The sequence below is a fragment of the Megalops cyprinoides genome, chromosome 9 (genome assembly GCF_013368585.1).
Source record: "Megalops cyprinoides isolate fMegCyp1 chromosome 9, fMegCyp1.pri, whole genome shotgun sequence".
In the NCBI taxonomy this organism is placed as follows: Eukaryota; Metazoa; Chordata; class Actinopteri; order Elopiformes; family Megalopidae; genus Megalops; species Megalops cyprinoides.
In genome coordinates this window covers 20,151,961-20,168,150 of record NC_050591.1, presented here as the reverse complement: position 1 = coordinate 20,168,150, position 16,190 = coordinate 20,151,961, and the positions used below count along the sequence as shown (strand labels likewise).

At 40.9% G+C, this 16,190-nt stretch overlaps 1 protein-coding gene across 1 annotated transcript in view; it reads right to left on the bottom strand.

Moving 5' to 3' along the window:
* si (sucrase-isomaltase (alpha-glucosidase)) overlaps positions 1-13,335 on the bottom strand; it is a 42,132-nt gene extending 28,797 nt beyond the window's left edge. Inside the window, exons 1-18 of the mRNA XM_036536427.1 lie at positions 13,212-13,335; positions 12,729-12,805; positions 12,180-12,300; positions 11,660-11,769; positions 11,396-11,547; positions 9,794-9,965; positions 9,363-9,462; positions 8,878-8,990; positions 7,804-7,929; positions 6,578-6,709; positions 5,956-6,072; positions 3,457-3,570; positions 3,055-3,139; positions 2,641-2,758; positions 2,161-2,332; positions 1,602-1,718; positions 422-576; positions 89-173 (exon numbers count right to left, since the gene is read on the bottom strand). Coding sequence (XP_036392320.1) covers positions 89-173; positions 422-576; positions 1,602-1,718; positions 2,161-2,332; positions 2,641-2,758; positions 3,055-3,139; positions 3,457-3,570; positions 5,956-6,072; positions 6,578-6,709; positions 7,804-7,929; positions 8,878-8,990; positions 9,363-9,462; positions 9,794-9,965; positions 11,396-11,547; positions 11,660-11,769; positions 12,180-12,300; positions 12,729-12,805; positions 13,212-13,335 — 2,190 coding nt within the window. The remainder of the gene's footprint in view (positions 1-88; positions 174-421; positions 577-1,601; positions 1,719-2,160; positions 2,333-2,640; positions 2,759-3,054; positions 3,140-3,456; positions 3,571-5,955; positions 6,073-6,577; positions 6,710-7,803; positions 7,930-8,877; positions 8,991-9,362; positions 9,463-9,793; positions 9,966-11,395; positions 11,548-11,659; positions 11,770-12,179; positions 12,301-12,728; positions 12,806-13,211) is intronic.
* Between the last annotated feature and the right edge of the window lie 2,855 nt (positions 13,336-16,190).

The following is a 16,190-nucleotide window of genomic DNA, read 5'->3' as shown; positions in this document are numbered from 1 at the left end:
CTTCTTTGTGCACGTGCACATGTTTTTACACAACTGTGTGTGTGTGTGTGTGTGTGTGTATGAATATGATACTGTAGACAGAACTCACAGGGTCCAGGACAGGTGTGATGAGGAGGTAGGGGCCCCAAAGGAACTGTCGGTCCACCGTCCAAGTTGAGCTATCAGAGTAAAATCTAAGGAGAAGAAACAGGGTCATTGTGTGTGACTACTTGAAACTGAGCAGAATTCAAAGTACAGTACAATAATACCAACCCAATGTCATCTCCATTTCAAACACTATTTTTTTGAGCAATGCAGGTGACCATAAGACATTTCCCATGAGGAACATGAAGCTATAGAATGTAGCTGGCCCCTGGAGCTGTGACTATCTACTTCACGGGCCACATGGGGAAAGGCAGGACAGAGTGGAGCAGGAACTCACTCATGCATCATGGGCCGCACCACCGTGTCCCCGCGGACATGGGCCTTGTAGAATAGCGTGTAAAGGTAAGGCAGTAGTGTGTAGCGGATGTTCAGGTAGTGCTTGGAAGTCTTCACCAGCAATGAGTCAGCACCAAAGTAGGCTGGATCCTGTGGCTAACAGGGAGAAAGACAGGGAGGTAGATGTTATTAAATATTTGTTGTCAAGACTGGCTCTGAAATTCTTGAATGCCATTATGACCATCAAGTCAAGACAGGTATGGGATGCGCACTTCTAAATGGATAAAACATCGAATTGAAACAGAGCATGCTGAATTTTGCAAAAACATATTCAAAGTGCACACAAATGCTAACATGCACACACAGGACTGAAAGAAAAAGATATCCAATTGTCAAGTGAATCAAAAGCACAACAATCTGTATCTTGGAACTAGTCCATTCGGCAGACTGCCTCGTAAGGTGCACCGAACTCAAAAGCTCAGCCATCTGGACCTCATCACAATAACCCAAACTAAAACAAACCAGCTTCAGGTCAGCCCTGCCACATAACTGCCATTAGAACCAATTCACAAGAAGCAAATTACAACATCCTGTCTGAAGGCTGGCCACTGAGAAAGGCCAAACCCAAAAAGCCAAACCTGTCTGCTTAAGAGCTAAAGCAAGTCTGTGCCCAGACTGAAAGGAGATGTTGCCATAAAAAAAAACAGAGAAAAGTTCAGAAAATATGCCAAACTCAGTCTCGAAAAGGATATTTTTTTTGAACTAAAACAAATTTGATGCCTTGGAAGCAACTGTAAACTGTTCATGCTGATAAATTACCTTTTGAAAGTGAGACAGAGTAAAGAAACAAACATAAATCAAGCATATGACGGAAGGAGGCAGTTGAATAAGAATCAAAAGGTCACTGTGAACGGCTTTGCGCTTATTGATGGGTGTTTCTGTTTTGAGGCAGAGGAGCTTTGCCTTGGGCCTAAAATTGAATTAGGTGATTAGTGGACAGAAAAGGTCAAGGACCATTCATCTCATATCAAGAACAATAGTGATGTCAATTCATCATTGTTTCTTGTCTGAAAAATACATGAGGAAATTGTATTCCACTAATGTCCACTAATGAATGACTTATCGCTTCCCAGCACTAATTTAATGACAACAACAGAACAAATGATTAGATAAAAACTTACTTTATAATGCTGTGCATTGTGATTTCGGCTAAAGGGGTAAAATGCCCCAACTTGCATCCAACGTCTACAGAGCTCCTCCGTTGCGTCATCAAAAAAGCCACAGATGTCGGCACCAATCTGTAGATGCACATACAAAGACGGGTCAAGAAGACAATGCTCACAACGTAACTATGCATACGTTTCCAAGGGTATCGCAGAGACTGGAATCCCACACTGTTCCACATGTCAGCTGTTTCAAATGCTCATCCTGATCTGGGCTTTCCTTTCCTCTAGGCCTGCCGGGACCAGAACTGGACCAGGCACACCCCATTCCCACAGAACGCATCGTATTGCATTTCCTGCCTGTTTAGCAATATCCCCTACCAAAGGAAGATTACATGTATCATCTTTTTTTTTGGTGTAACATATTCATTATACACAGGCAAACATTTACTGAAGCAATTCAGTTTAATGAGTGTGCTCTAGAATGTAACTGCAGGGTAGCACTTAAGATTCAAACCAGTGACCTGCTTGTTGTAAGACTGATGTCCTGCGCACAATACCACTCTGCCCTACTCACATAGGGGACCCCAAAGAGGCTGAACTCCAGCATTCCTGGAATGGCCCACTTGATATCGTTCCAGTTGGCAGCGTTGTCACCCAGCCAGTGGCCTGAGTACTTGCCCACCCCAGGGAAGGAGGACCTGGTGAGCATCAGTGTCCTGTTGTTGCCAAACACTCGTTTCAGAGCCCTGGGGTCCCAGCCAGGGACAGCCACAGACAGGGGGGATGCCGAGAGGGTCAACACAAGAGAAGAAATGGGGCAAGAGGAGAGAGAGTGAATAAAAGTGCCCGGACAAGTGAACAAGCTTCATGCAGATAAAAAAAAAGCTTGTCTCCCTTATGTGGAGGTGGTCTGACTCTTCATTAGCTCAGAGCACTTCATTAGATTTGTTCTTTGTTTTTCAAAATCACAAACATTGAATTCCTTTCTCAACAGCCAACTGTATTGCACAAATTAAACACCTGGGTGTCTGCTTCAGCTTGAATGTGAACTTACACCTCAGTGGCCAGGACCATGGAGTACCCATAGAGGCTGTGAACATCATAGTGGTTTCCCCAAGTTTGTTTGGCATCCATGCAGAGAGTCTTGCTGTACATTACACCATCCAGGACACCTGAAGAGTGGGGCAGATTTGCTCAGAGGCAGACAAGCAGGAGGCAGTGGGGCAGAACAGACTCTGGCTGCACTCATGCACTCTGCTCTTAAGTTTTATAAGCATACTGGCAGTGATGGAGAGTAGTTCAGCCAGTAATTTACTCAGCTTGGTCAGAGTAAGGGAAGGGTAATTCTACCAGTTTTTTAGAAAACTTACCCAGAGTAAAGGAAGTGTAATAATTTAGTGAATAGTTTTGTAAACTGACTCATAGTACAGAAATGGTACTATTTCAGGCTGTAGTTAAGTAAACTCACTTGGAGTAAAAGGAGGGTAATTCAGGTTGTTGGCGGCACAGCCTTTTGTGGAGCCTTTCAAGAAGTTTGCTACCTCATTCATATCCTTTGGAGAAAAAAAGATGTTCTAATGAAAGTTTCTTCATTTATCAGTTCATTCACTCATTCATTCACCTGCACAAGAGCACTCCCGAACCACCATGTATGGTGAGCAAGGAAAGTCAAATGTTCATATACAAATACAGGGTGCACTGTCTATCTGTTTGTCTATATTTAGATTTACTTCTATATAGTCGTTCAGTAAAACTGGATATAGCAGGGGCATGTATGTTTTAAAGAAAGACAGAATGCCAACAGTGGCTAATAATACAATCAAACTGAGCCCTTCTCAGACCAGCCTTCACAGAGATGTAGGGAACGTACAATCCAGAGCGCGTCATGCTTCACTTCCTTATAGAACCTCTCAATCTCATCCACCCACCACTCGATGCAGGCGGGGTTTGTGTAGTCGGGAAACACTGTCTGCCCTGGCCAGACCTGCAGGAGCATTACACACAAAAAATAAAGGTTACAAGAGAGGAGGAGGAGCAGAAAAAATGATAATGTAATTAGGTCTGAAAGGAATAGCACTGCATAAAAAAATTGATGAAAACAAAACAAAAAAACTAGATTCCCATGCTATTTTGGAGGAGTTTGTAATCCCATGAGGGCTACAGCAGTCATTATTTCTAGAGTGAGTTGCAGGATAGGTCGACCTTGCGCAACAAGTTGCTCATAACAGTTTAACGCTCTGGGTGAAAGTTGCTCCACGCCCTGTCATAAAATAACATCTTATATCTATCAACTCTGCAGATTTCTGTCTGCATGCTTTAAAGCAGTGCACACTCAGCCACTCACACATGCACGCACACTTCATATAAAAATGCCACTTCTCAAAGGAGCAGATTGATAGGTTCTAACAGGGGTACCATTTCAGCACAATCATGATGCTTCCACCTTACAAAGTTGGGATTATTTGATTGTCTGCTCCTCTCTCCTCTCTCTCTCTCTCTCTCTCTCTCTCTCTCTCTCTCTCTCTCTCTCTCTCTCTCTCGCCTTTGCCCAGGTAAAGTTGGTGGAACATTGAATAACTATTCTCTTTCACTTTCAATTTCAATGTCATGAATGCTAACAAATCCACAAATATACAGTGTACACAAACAGACCTCTCAGTAACCGAATAGTTACATATTCATCTCTTTGTTTTCATTTAGTGTTATCAGCTGAAATGCACAAGCCCTCAACAAATTGAGTCCATTCTGTGATAGTGGCATTGGAGTGTCTACTCTGACACAGGAGATTCTGGGCTCACTCCACAATCGAGGGATACCAAACTCTTCATTAACCACGGCCCCCGTTTTCATTCCGAGATGCATGCATAATTCATCTGATGGATTGGGATGATAACACTTGTATGTTAAGCTGCTTAATGCTAAAATCAGGATAAGATCTGACCCAACAAACTGGCTGTGTTTAGACACACCTTCATAAATTGGGCTGTTTTGTTGACTTTCCTGTGCCAGATAGATACTTTCATTACCTTATAATTTATGAGTAGCAGGGACCTTGCCATGCAATGTATCTTATTCAATGGGAACAGGTGAACATGGCCTTTGAATTTAGAGTCTTAGAAGGAAGTGACATGATTCCAGGAGAGATAGTATGCATGGAGGCTAAATTCCAATTTTGGGGGATCAACTTTGGGGATCAAATTCTTCTATCACAAATGTGTTAATTTTTCCAAGTGAAAGGAATTGGTTTAACATGTCCAGTAGCACAACTGTTTATCTTAACTAGGCTCCAAGGTGCTGAAACCCTGACATATTTGAAGACATTATTGGTTAACCCTTATTTGCTGCATTCCAATTAAAATTTTCAAGTTCAAACAATGGAGAAACTGTTAACAATCTTTGTGTCAGTTTTCCAGCCTGTAACATCTGAACCTCCAGAATGCAGCCACTACTGTAATTCACCAGAGGAAAAATCTCTGTCCTGCACACGTGCCGATGTGTTTGATGTAAGTGATGTTGGGTTATGAACTCTGAATAACCTCATTAGGTGACACAGCACAAATTAAATTCAAGGCTCACATAGTTTCTCCCAGATTTAGGACCTCTGAGCACAGTGTTCATAAAAATCAGTTTCTTACACCCTTACTTTATAGTCTTTCTACTTTTATTATTGCTTCTAGAAGCAAAACAGCATGAGATAAAAGCCCGATGCAAAATTAATGAATTACATGAGAATGAAATAAAACAATAAACATACTATCAAAGCCACAGGACTCCCAACTGAGGGAGTAATCAATCCTGATCTATAACCCATGTGGTGCTTCTTATCTAACCTCTCACACAGAGGGGCCTTATGACAGGCTGGAAGAAGCTAATACTTAGTTTGCACTCATTCCAGAGGGTCTGAATGGGCAGACTACAGAACGGCTGAGCTGCTTTGTGCATGTGAGTGCAACACGGTCTGGTATGTGTATGACTTCCTGCTGAGATAAAGATGAAAGAAAAAAACTTGACCCCCCCACTCCTCTTTTACTGTTGTTGTTTTTGCTCATTTATAGCTCATTTATAGTTAACTTTGTGTTTCCCTGTAGGGGAGTGGAGGGATCAACTCCTTTAAATCTCAGCATGATAAAACAGGAATTTTTCATGACCAGCAGCCAGTTTTCGATATTACTTAACTACTAATTAATAATGATTTTGAAAATGAATCTCAATTGATACATATGTTTTGCATTACAGCCCCCCACTCAGGCAGTTTATCTCTCTTTGAGGAGTTGTTCACTCATACCTCCCCCCTCTACTTTTGCAGAGAGCAGGGATTTTTTTCAGCCTTACCGTTCCCCTTCCCCGAGATGCCATTTGCCCCATTTACCTCTCCCAGCAAATGTGTTTTCCCATCAGCCTCTGTGACCCAGGCGTTCTTCTGAGTGCCGCGGTCATAGGAGGCGTACGGCCCATTCACCCTGCGACTGGTGGCAATGGCTGGGTCCTGAGGCAGACACACTGGCGTGAGTGAAAATTTATGCCTTCTCTCACATGCGCGCGCACACACACACACACACACACACACGCACACACGCACACACACACACACACACACACACACACACACAAAGTTAAATGACCCTTATTGGTGCGACAAACTCATTATTGTATGAATTCGCAACGCATACAATGGATGAAAACATAATCGATAACAGGACGGAGAAAAACTAACAACAATTACAGTAATACTAACGGCAATAATGATAATAATGGCAACGATAACTTTGTTCTCAGGTGTTTTCCTTATTGTGTCTCAGGCTATCTCTCTCTCTCTGCCCCCCCCCCCCCCCCTCCTTTACCAATACATACTATCAATGTCTATCTCTCATTCTCTTTAAAATATGCTGGCATGAGAAATAAGCCACAATATTTTTACTGTGATGGTAACAATGTCTCCTGCTCAAACATGTAGAGTACTGTATAGATTCAGGATGATAAAAATCACTTACCAGTATGAGTATATATTTTTGTCCCTTCTCATGTAAGTAATCCGCAAACTGAGGAAGATCTGCAAATTTCACCGCATCATACGTAAAGTCTTTTTTGTCCTCCATGTAGTCGATGTCTGTGTACTGGATGTCCTACAACAAATAGGAGAAAAAAACAGCAATGTTTATTATTTGTATCCTCTTCAAAAAGCAGCTCTCAGTCTTTGATGCGAAGATGTTTAACTTTGTTCATGCCACTTTACCAATTTTAAAATATGGTTTTGGAATTTTTATGTTACTACATATCCATTTTGGGCTGAACTCATTAATTGGAAATGTCCCACCTTGCTGCTCTCCAGATGGTATCGTCTTCCTGCCAGTTTCTAGCTAATGATAATCAGTTTGAAATGAATCAGTGGAGTGTAATTATGCCCTCTCTCTTATTTGATCAGCATTCACACCTAAATACATGATTCAATGTTCCTTGCCGAATGTGGAGATTTTATTTGCGGCGGTGTGCTTTTTTTATTTCACAAGGACTTTGTTTTATAATCAACTGCAACTGTGTTAATTTGGCTACATGCTACAATTTACAGCTTAGACACTACAACATACAACTGCATAATACTTTCTTAATCAAGTTCATAAAAGCATAACATTTCAAGTGAAACACAAACATGCACAGACATATGGACTCCTGTACACACACCCATACTACAGTGATGGAGCCCCTCAGTCACTGTGATATTTTTAGCTATGGACTTTATCCAATTCCAGAGAGAGTGCATGATTGAATGAGTGAGTGAGTGACTGAGTGAGTTTGTGAGTGTGTTATTACATATTGGAAGACTTTGCCTGGGATAATCATGTGCGATGGTGCTCTTTTGATATTTGTAATGTGTAGCAGGCCAGTAACAGTTTTGAGGTTTTCCCATGATATAAAGCAGCTTTCCACACTAAGTCTGTAAAGTGAAGTGAGTGGATTGGCCCAAATCCCCAGCCCAGCCCCAATGATGTATCTTTATTTCTTTAATAAAAGTGGTTTCTCAAAAGGTATGGATGAGAAGAAAGACACCTTAATACTTGAAATGAGTGTGTGTGTTGTTTATGTTGTGAACCATCCAAAAGGCTGTGGAATAGATTCAACATGCATTGTATTTCACCCACACCGACACATATATACACAGGCACACACACAATGTTATGCAAGTCATGTAGCACAGAAATAACGAGGGCCAGGTACTTACATAAGGTAGCCCAATGTTACGGTTCCTCTCCACTGTCCTTTTGACCTCATCCAAGCTTCCATAGTCCCACCGTGAAAGCTGGAAGCCCAGGGACCAGTACGGTGGGATTACAGGTCTTCCAATCAGCTGGGAGACATAGACGATGGGTCAGAGCAGTCATGTGGGAGCCTCTCAGATGATACTTTACTGTCAGGCAATATTAAACAACCCCACATTGCCTCATTACAATTTCACAAAAAAGGCGCTCTGCGATCTGCCTCTTCATTCTGCATCTTGGCTCCCCTACTTAGTTATAAGACTCAGTGCCTCATTTTCTGTATGTTACTGTTGGATATTATTGCACTTTGTTGTTGGTAAAACTAGCTGTTGATTTTATTTTTATTGTTACAGTTATCATTATTGTTTTTAGTAGTAGTGATGGTAGTATTGTGGCATTTAATCTGTACTCAGTGTAGTTATTGTTATTACAGCACCAAGTGGTGGATCGACTTCTGTTTGGGTGTGGTCTCTTTTTTCCCATACAAACTTTTGTTCACTTGGCCATACTATTTGCTCACATATTCTACTGGTGCCTGCTTGCCTAATAAAGTAAAGATCCATAGTCCTGCCCACAAACTACTGAGTCAGATGCTGCATATAACACTGGAATAGTGCCAGTATCAGGCACTTGTCTTAAATTCGCATATGCAGCGTGACATGTATCCAATTGAAGAATTAGACTCATTTTTGGAATTTAAGGGATGTGTTATGTGATGACATACTGCTTGTTATGACCCATTTTGCTTTGGTTTAACCCATTTAGATTAGCACGTGAAATTAACAAATTTGAATGTACTGTATGGATTAAAATTCAATTATGCTGAAGCATTTTGCTTGACAATATACCCCTAGCAATCACTTGCTAATGAAACTGTAAGTGATGGAAAGACAATTGTTTGATTATCCACAAACAAGCCTTTTCCAGCCAGTTAGAGTAGGATATTCTTGATGACTATGGGAGAACTGCTGTAATACACACAGGGAAATCAATTAAATAAAGTCTGGCTTTCATAGTATTGATCCGAGGCCTCTCACCTCCAGGTACTCTTGGACCACACCTTCGGGAGTGTCTGCAAGGAGAATGTAGAAGTCCAGAACACCTCCAATGGTTCGGTAGGTGACTGCCGGGGCTGGCTGGATCGTCACCTCTGTGTTGATCAGAGCAAAACCCCAGTGAGCAGTTTTAACAACGTTAAAACAACGAAACGCGACAAAACACAAAACAGAAATGGAATCCTGTCAGGAGACACAGCATTATGCAATGGTGTAAAGGCCGTTACTTCCCCCCACGGCAAAGCACATTCTTTAAAAAGTCAAATTATACAGAAAAGAGCATTCTCTTTAAAATGTCAGAGCCAATTTTTGTAACAGACAAGCTAACATTTCCTGAAAAGCCACCCATTTACAGAGCTCGGGCGGTGTCAAATTAAAGCTTTGCCAATGTGAATTTTAACTCACAGTGGGTTTGTGTATATGATAACATGAAAAGAAGCAGTTCCAACTTGTTTAGCCTCAGTTACCCATGGCGTTGCTGTTCATGAGGAAAACACCAAATGATTTTCCACTCTCATCCTCCAGGCAAAGGAAGAAAGTATAGTGTCCATACAGATTGTGGGTTCCCTGGAGGGGACAGAGACAATTTGAAGAAAAGAACAGACTTATCCTTTTAACCTTCTTACAGTCATTCAATTGCCTTGCATTTACATCCACTGTGCAGGATACATGGGAGCATCCATGACTGGAAACACGTCACATACACTATCACTCTGTTCAGCCAAACATGTAAGGATTGTCATGGGTAACAAATACATTTACGGAATACCTGTGTAAAACATTGTCAAGTGCAGTTTTGACAGTGTGTGTATGTGTGTGTGTGTCTGTGTGTGGTTTTGGTGTATATTTTTGTTTGGCTTGTCTGATGGGTGAGGGGGGAAAAGAGCGGGACACTCACTCCATTGGGGAAGGCATCCCGGGTGAAAATGGGCCAGGTCCTCCAGTTAGTGTCATGGCGGAAGTTCTTGTGGACATGCTCTCCCAGCCCATAGATGTTGTGTGAAGGGAGCTTGGCAGACAGCTGGAGGTACTGATCAGCAAAAACCAGCGGGCCCATGGTGGTGTCAAACCTGAGTGTGACAGGGGGAGGGGAGAAATTTCAGTGACTGCCTTGAATAAAACGTCCCTGTTTATGATGACCTGGTTGACAGACCATGAATGTTTAAAAACACAAAGGATAAAGACCCACTAATGGTGGCAAGGTGAAAGTAAATTCCCAGCAACAGTTTTGCTGTGGATATAAAGAAAACATCAAAAATGACTGAAACTATTATTTTGGCAAGCTTGTATATCCAGATGCAGTATCCAGACACAATGAGATGACAGTCTATTAGCTCTGAGCAATGACTTCTGTGCACTCCAATAGATTTAATGAACTAAAAAGTAGTTAACACAATTAAAGCTAGTTTCCATAACTCTAGGCAGATTACAGCAGCCAGGCTTGAGTATCCTGAAGAATTGGATAGAACAATCCAGAACTCAGCCACAGCTCACATAAAACCATAAAACCTTAAAATTAAAAAGATTGCTTCGTGGAAATACATCAAATATTATCTTCACAAGATAATAATGACAATAATAACAACAGCCTCTGTAATACGTCTGCTTAAGTTGTAAATATTGATTGGTAATGTACAATAAATTGGACCATATCATCAGTTATTTAGATTACTTTTTTTCTGTAAATCTGTTACCACTCATCAAGATATCAGTAAGGTGATTGTAAAAGGCTGAGTGTGATGTACTGCATGAGATGTTGTGGCGTGATAGAGAGGAGTGGTACATTTCCAACTTTGGCAATAGCGTGGAAACTTTGACCCATGTTTAGTTTATACCATGAGACCACACTAAAAGAGCAGTTCTCCATTCAAAACTACTTCAAATTGAAACATTAGCAGCAAAAACAGAATTAATGAAAGGGTTGTTATCTTTTTTTCTCTTTTAATAATAATGCTTTAATTGTGGAGGAGAGTGCATTCTCCAGTTCGTTTGAGAAGTAATTGATTCCTCTAATGACACAAATCTGCTGAACAGTCCCTGAAGTGACACAACCGTAATTATGTTGTCTCTCGCTCTCTTTCAGTGACTGACAGAGAACACGGAAATAAATACTTTTCTTTCAAAGGGTGCATAATAATAAGATCCCTTAGCAGTAAATTAAAAGCTCTCGAGGGATCCAATTTGATATGACAGTATCAAATTTCCTGATTATCTTCCTTACCTCATGGGAGACAAAAAAAGTGAAATGGCCCTGTGGGAGAAGTGTTTGCCCCAACCACAGAAGGCCAGGAGTCATCCTACAGACTTTTACTAACATAACAAAGTTACTTCTCATATTGAAGAAAAAATGGACATTTGCTGGGTTTCTGCAATGGATTACTGCTTCAGGAGTTGGATGGTGAACATCTGTGCCTCCACCGTAATTATGAGGGGGTGCCAAACCAAAGATGATGGAAGTCACGGTGAGGCTGAAGGGGGAGAGACGGAAAAAGAGACTTACAGAACTCTGTTGGAGGAAGCCCTGCGCACCCTCAGGCCGAAGGGATTCCTGACCAGCTCGACCTTATAGCTGAGAGCGCCATTAGGGGGGCTGCTAGGTGCTCTCACATGCTCATGGGGCACTTCGAATCTGGATTTGTGGGCATCTGTGATCTGAGAGAGTGGACATAGAGAAGCATTCAGGGTTGAGGGTTTTTTTTTTTCTCTTTGGCCTTATTGTGAACAGGTTTGAATCATGAGGAAAGCAGTTCTTCCTTGACCAAACCTTGAATTGGAGCCGGTTCACTGTTTGCATATCAGCATGAAAGGAGAGCTCCTCAATATCCGCCCCAAAGAGGGAGGGAGAAGGCATTCTTTTCAGCTGGGCGTGTATGTCTTCAAAATGAAAAGAGACTACAAGTGAGCCCACTGGTCAATGGACATCCAATGTATTTTATATCTATTGATCTAAGTTGAGAGAGAATGTATTGATATAACTGAAGAGAGACAGGGAGAAAGAGAAAGGAGGAGAGATAAAGAGAGGAAGGAGGGGAATAAAGGGTATTCCACAGAAAATGTCCCCTGCTGAATATATTGAGAATTGGGGAATACTCTATACTCATACCATACTGGTAGTTTAATAACACTAAATAGGTGATATCCAGAGCTGTGGCACAGTACCAACTTTATCAAGCTGACTGCTTTTTTGTCTGACTTGTGCTGCATTTTGCTGGCTGCAGAAGGGACATTTGACCACAAATATGCCAGCAGAGAATGAGACGGAGGGAGTGAGAGAGAGGATTTACCTCCATCGGCAGAGCTTTGTTCACTCACAACTTGGTATCCGTGGTTGGTGGCGAAGAAGCACCATGGCACATTGGTCTCATCTAAAGGCTGCCAGCAGCATCCTCGATTGAGGCATGAGCTCTGGGAAGAGACAGAATAGACAGAGACAAAATCAGGTGTTTGGATTTTTCATCAGCCCAGCAGTGAAATTCAGTGGCTGGTTCCTCCCCTACACCAATCTATAATATCCACTTGCATGCATATAGGTTGAATATGTTATCAATATCTCAGTGATGTATATCTTTAAAAAAATGACTCTCATCAAAGTGTTGCACATCAATGGACTTCTCTAGGACATAGGGTACTTGAATAGGCTTTGATAACTGGGCTTAAAAATAGATTAAAAATAACTACATCTGAATGACTTAGCACTGCATCTGAATGGGGTTTATTAGGTATTTTTCAATATAGCACCAGACGTAATGAATATGTTTGATAATACTGCCCTTGCAGGGATGCACAGTATACAGTCTCATCACACAACCTCAAGACTCATCACATTAACTGACCTGGGATGCTCCAGCATCTGGAAAACAGTCAACCCTCTCTGACAGTGGAATGTTCGGACATTGTGGAACAAACTTGTCTGAAGCCCCTGTCAAATACACCAAGCAACCAGCCAATGAGCATGTGCCACCCTGTTTGCATGATATATGCAAAACATGTTGACAGATTAAAAACAGTCTGTTTATTCTACAGATAGTAAATCTTAGTGATGACTGGATGGCTCTATACCTAATTTCCCCCCCCCCCCCCCCCCAAGAACCTATAGTATACACACACACATATATACACTAAAAGACAACTACTATTACAGCACCAACTGAAGATTAGAAATGCAGCTGTCATAACATGTTCATCCTGCGCTTATAATTTAATCTGCTCATATCCCCTAAATCTCCTGTCTACTACATCACCCTCCCATCTTGCTAAGGGTCCCCAGGCTGTCTGTAAAACCCCACCCCCTGGGTGCCCCACCTCCTGTCACTCACCGTCTTGGATGACAGCTGGCTCCCCTGTGGCCATCAGCACCACCAGGACTACTGCAACCACGGTAACCAGCAGGAACATCACTATTAAGGTGACTTCCAACCCAGAGAACTTCCGCTTCCCCATCTGTTAACAGCACATGCAGCATAGATGCATGTTATATATAGAGTTATGCATATATATGCATATATATATATATATATATATATATATATATATATATATAATATATAACATATAACCATGAACCATAGCGCATACATCTCAGAGCAGGAATTTCACCGCTGGCCAAAAGTCATACACATTCAGAGCCAAAATGCATTTGACAGTTGCACAGATTAACCCCTTATTGTGTTTAAGAAAATCCAGTCGAATGGATTAGGCTGAGGGGCACGGGATGGAACTGAAAAACCAGAAGGATCAGGCTGCCTCCTCCACAGCAGACCAATGAATCAAGTCAACATACACAGAGTGAGCAGAATATGAGAAAATATCTGGATCTCTGTCTGAACCATCAATGTTGGCAGAGAAAAATCAACAAACATCTTTATATAAATCCCTCTTCCCCCAAAAAATAATAAATAATAATGTTTTTTAAAAAGATGAAACAAAATAAATAATAAAAAATAGTAATGATAATAATTCTTGCATGTTCTCTCCAGTCGTGGATTTCATAATCCCAGAAGACAGATCAGCATGATATGGCCTTGACTCATCTAGCACAACCACAGAGGTCAGTGACGTGAACACTGTCTCACTTTCCATTCTCTGGCCAATCCATCTTCAATTAATATTTTTTCTTAACACACAAAACTGAGGAAATATTAAAGGCACTGTTAAAGATGACGCTTCAGAATCACTTATTTACTTCACTGAGGCTCAGAAGAGTCATCAATCACACCATCGCTCCAGCTAAGAGAATAAAACCAAAATATCCGATATTCAGCCACCCACTTTAACGCCAGAAAGACTGATGTGAATCACAAGGTCACCAGGAAGACGGCCAAAGGTCTGGAAAGAGAAGGAGCGGGAAAGACAGACACAAACAGAGCGGGAAAACAGGGGAGAGAAGGGTTGCCAGATTGGTGTATGAGGCCCAAATTGCTTGCATTTATTTTCTAGTTTTGGATAGGATCCCTATATTTTTTATTTCTTCTTTTGTTGCAAGTTTCCAGTATAGAACAATATTTTTCCTGAAAACATTTTATCTGTTTTCAATGTATTACCACTGTTCTCTACACCACAGCTGCTTAACTCTCGTCTCCAATCTATAAGAATGATGATTATCAATATGAGTTCCCCATCCTATGAGATTAAGGAATGCTATGCTTCACTGCTTAAGCAAGCCTACCAACATGCTTGAGCCAACTACCTGTTACCTAAGCTTGTTTTTCACCAGTTTCTTTCAGCTTTGTCTGAACCGAGAGGTGTAGGTGTGTTTGGTGATATTTGAGGATAGTTTGAGGATATTTTTCCTCTACTTTAATTTATACAAATTGGATGGCATAATTACTAGGCATACAAAATATAGCAAATCTATGGAATTTTTTATACTGATGTGACATCAGAACATCAAGACAGGTGAGGAAGTGCTCTTGCTTGTAACTTGCTTGATTTGATCTGTATCTCAGTCAAGTCATTTGCTTTGTTGATTCAGTTAAGGCTACTGTTGGACAACTGAGCTCCCAGATCGTTTCCATTTCTAGCCACTGCAAGAGAGAGCGGGTGAAAGAGATCATGAATGTTCGTCCCATTTTTTCCTGTACGGAACTACATCCTGTCATCATTATAAACAAGCAGGCACGTAGCTCCGTCCATTAGGTCCTTCTCTGGGTGCTGAATTCCTCTCTCTCCTCAAATAAAGGTGAAGTGTCTGTGAAGCACGGCCAACAGCTTAATGTTGTGTGAAGAGCAATGGAGGACACTGACAACAGCAGGCTAAACCATCAGCTCGGTCATAATAAAATAACCGCTTTAGGCAGAGTGGAAGCACTTTTTAATATATCACCCACTGTAAACTGACACCCTGTCTAACTCATCACCATGAAGGCATTCATTAAGGTAAACCAGAGTTTTCTAGCAGCATTATCACAATGTCATAAAAACATTGTGAGAAAGTCTGAAGAGTCAGCTAACCATTGCTCAATAACTTTTTACCTTGATGACAGGTCAGATTAGTTGTAGATCTAATCTACGAAAGCAATCTGTCAATAACTGAAAACATTGGAACAAATAGATGAAATTGTCAAATAAATGCAATTGTATTGCATTTGCAATTGTATTGTATTGGTTTGTGGCTTCTGTTGTGTGAGTTAAATGTTGCAGTCTTGTAATGAATAAATAAGTAAATACATTACTACTACTAAAAATAATAATAAAAATTTTTAGTTTCTAGTCCTCTATCAAACTGAGTAGAATACAATTGTGTTCTTCACAGTTCTTTTTTATGTCAGGTTTTCTAGGTGGAGCTGTTGAAGCGAAAATTTGCTGAAACACCTGTCAACTACAAAAGAACTGACAGTTCTACTTTAAATATATTAAGAACCTGCCACAGAAATGTCCCATTTCTTCAGATCTGCAGCAAAATGTGAGCAGGTGACATGCATACAGAAAAAAAAACTGTAGAGATAGATAGATATAATCACACATCAAAATAAGCCACAGTAGTTCAAACTCCAAGTGCAATTTACTGGCATTGTTTCTTATGAATATTTGTAGTATCCATTATTAGTTTTAATGTGCTGTGAATTTTACTTACTGTCTTGGTGGGGATATAATTTGAGTAAATGAAACAAAATCTATGTGCACCCGCTGCAAACAATCTGAGAACAGCAGTGATACTTTTTTTTTCCAAACACTTTTTTTCAAAGAAAATGTTTATGCAGACCCTGACCCTGTATGTGAAGGATTTGCATTATATCATTAACAGGTGAGGTCAAAGGTTTGATTTTATCCTAGTACTCAGTATACTTTCTGAACAA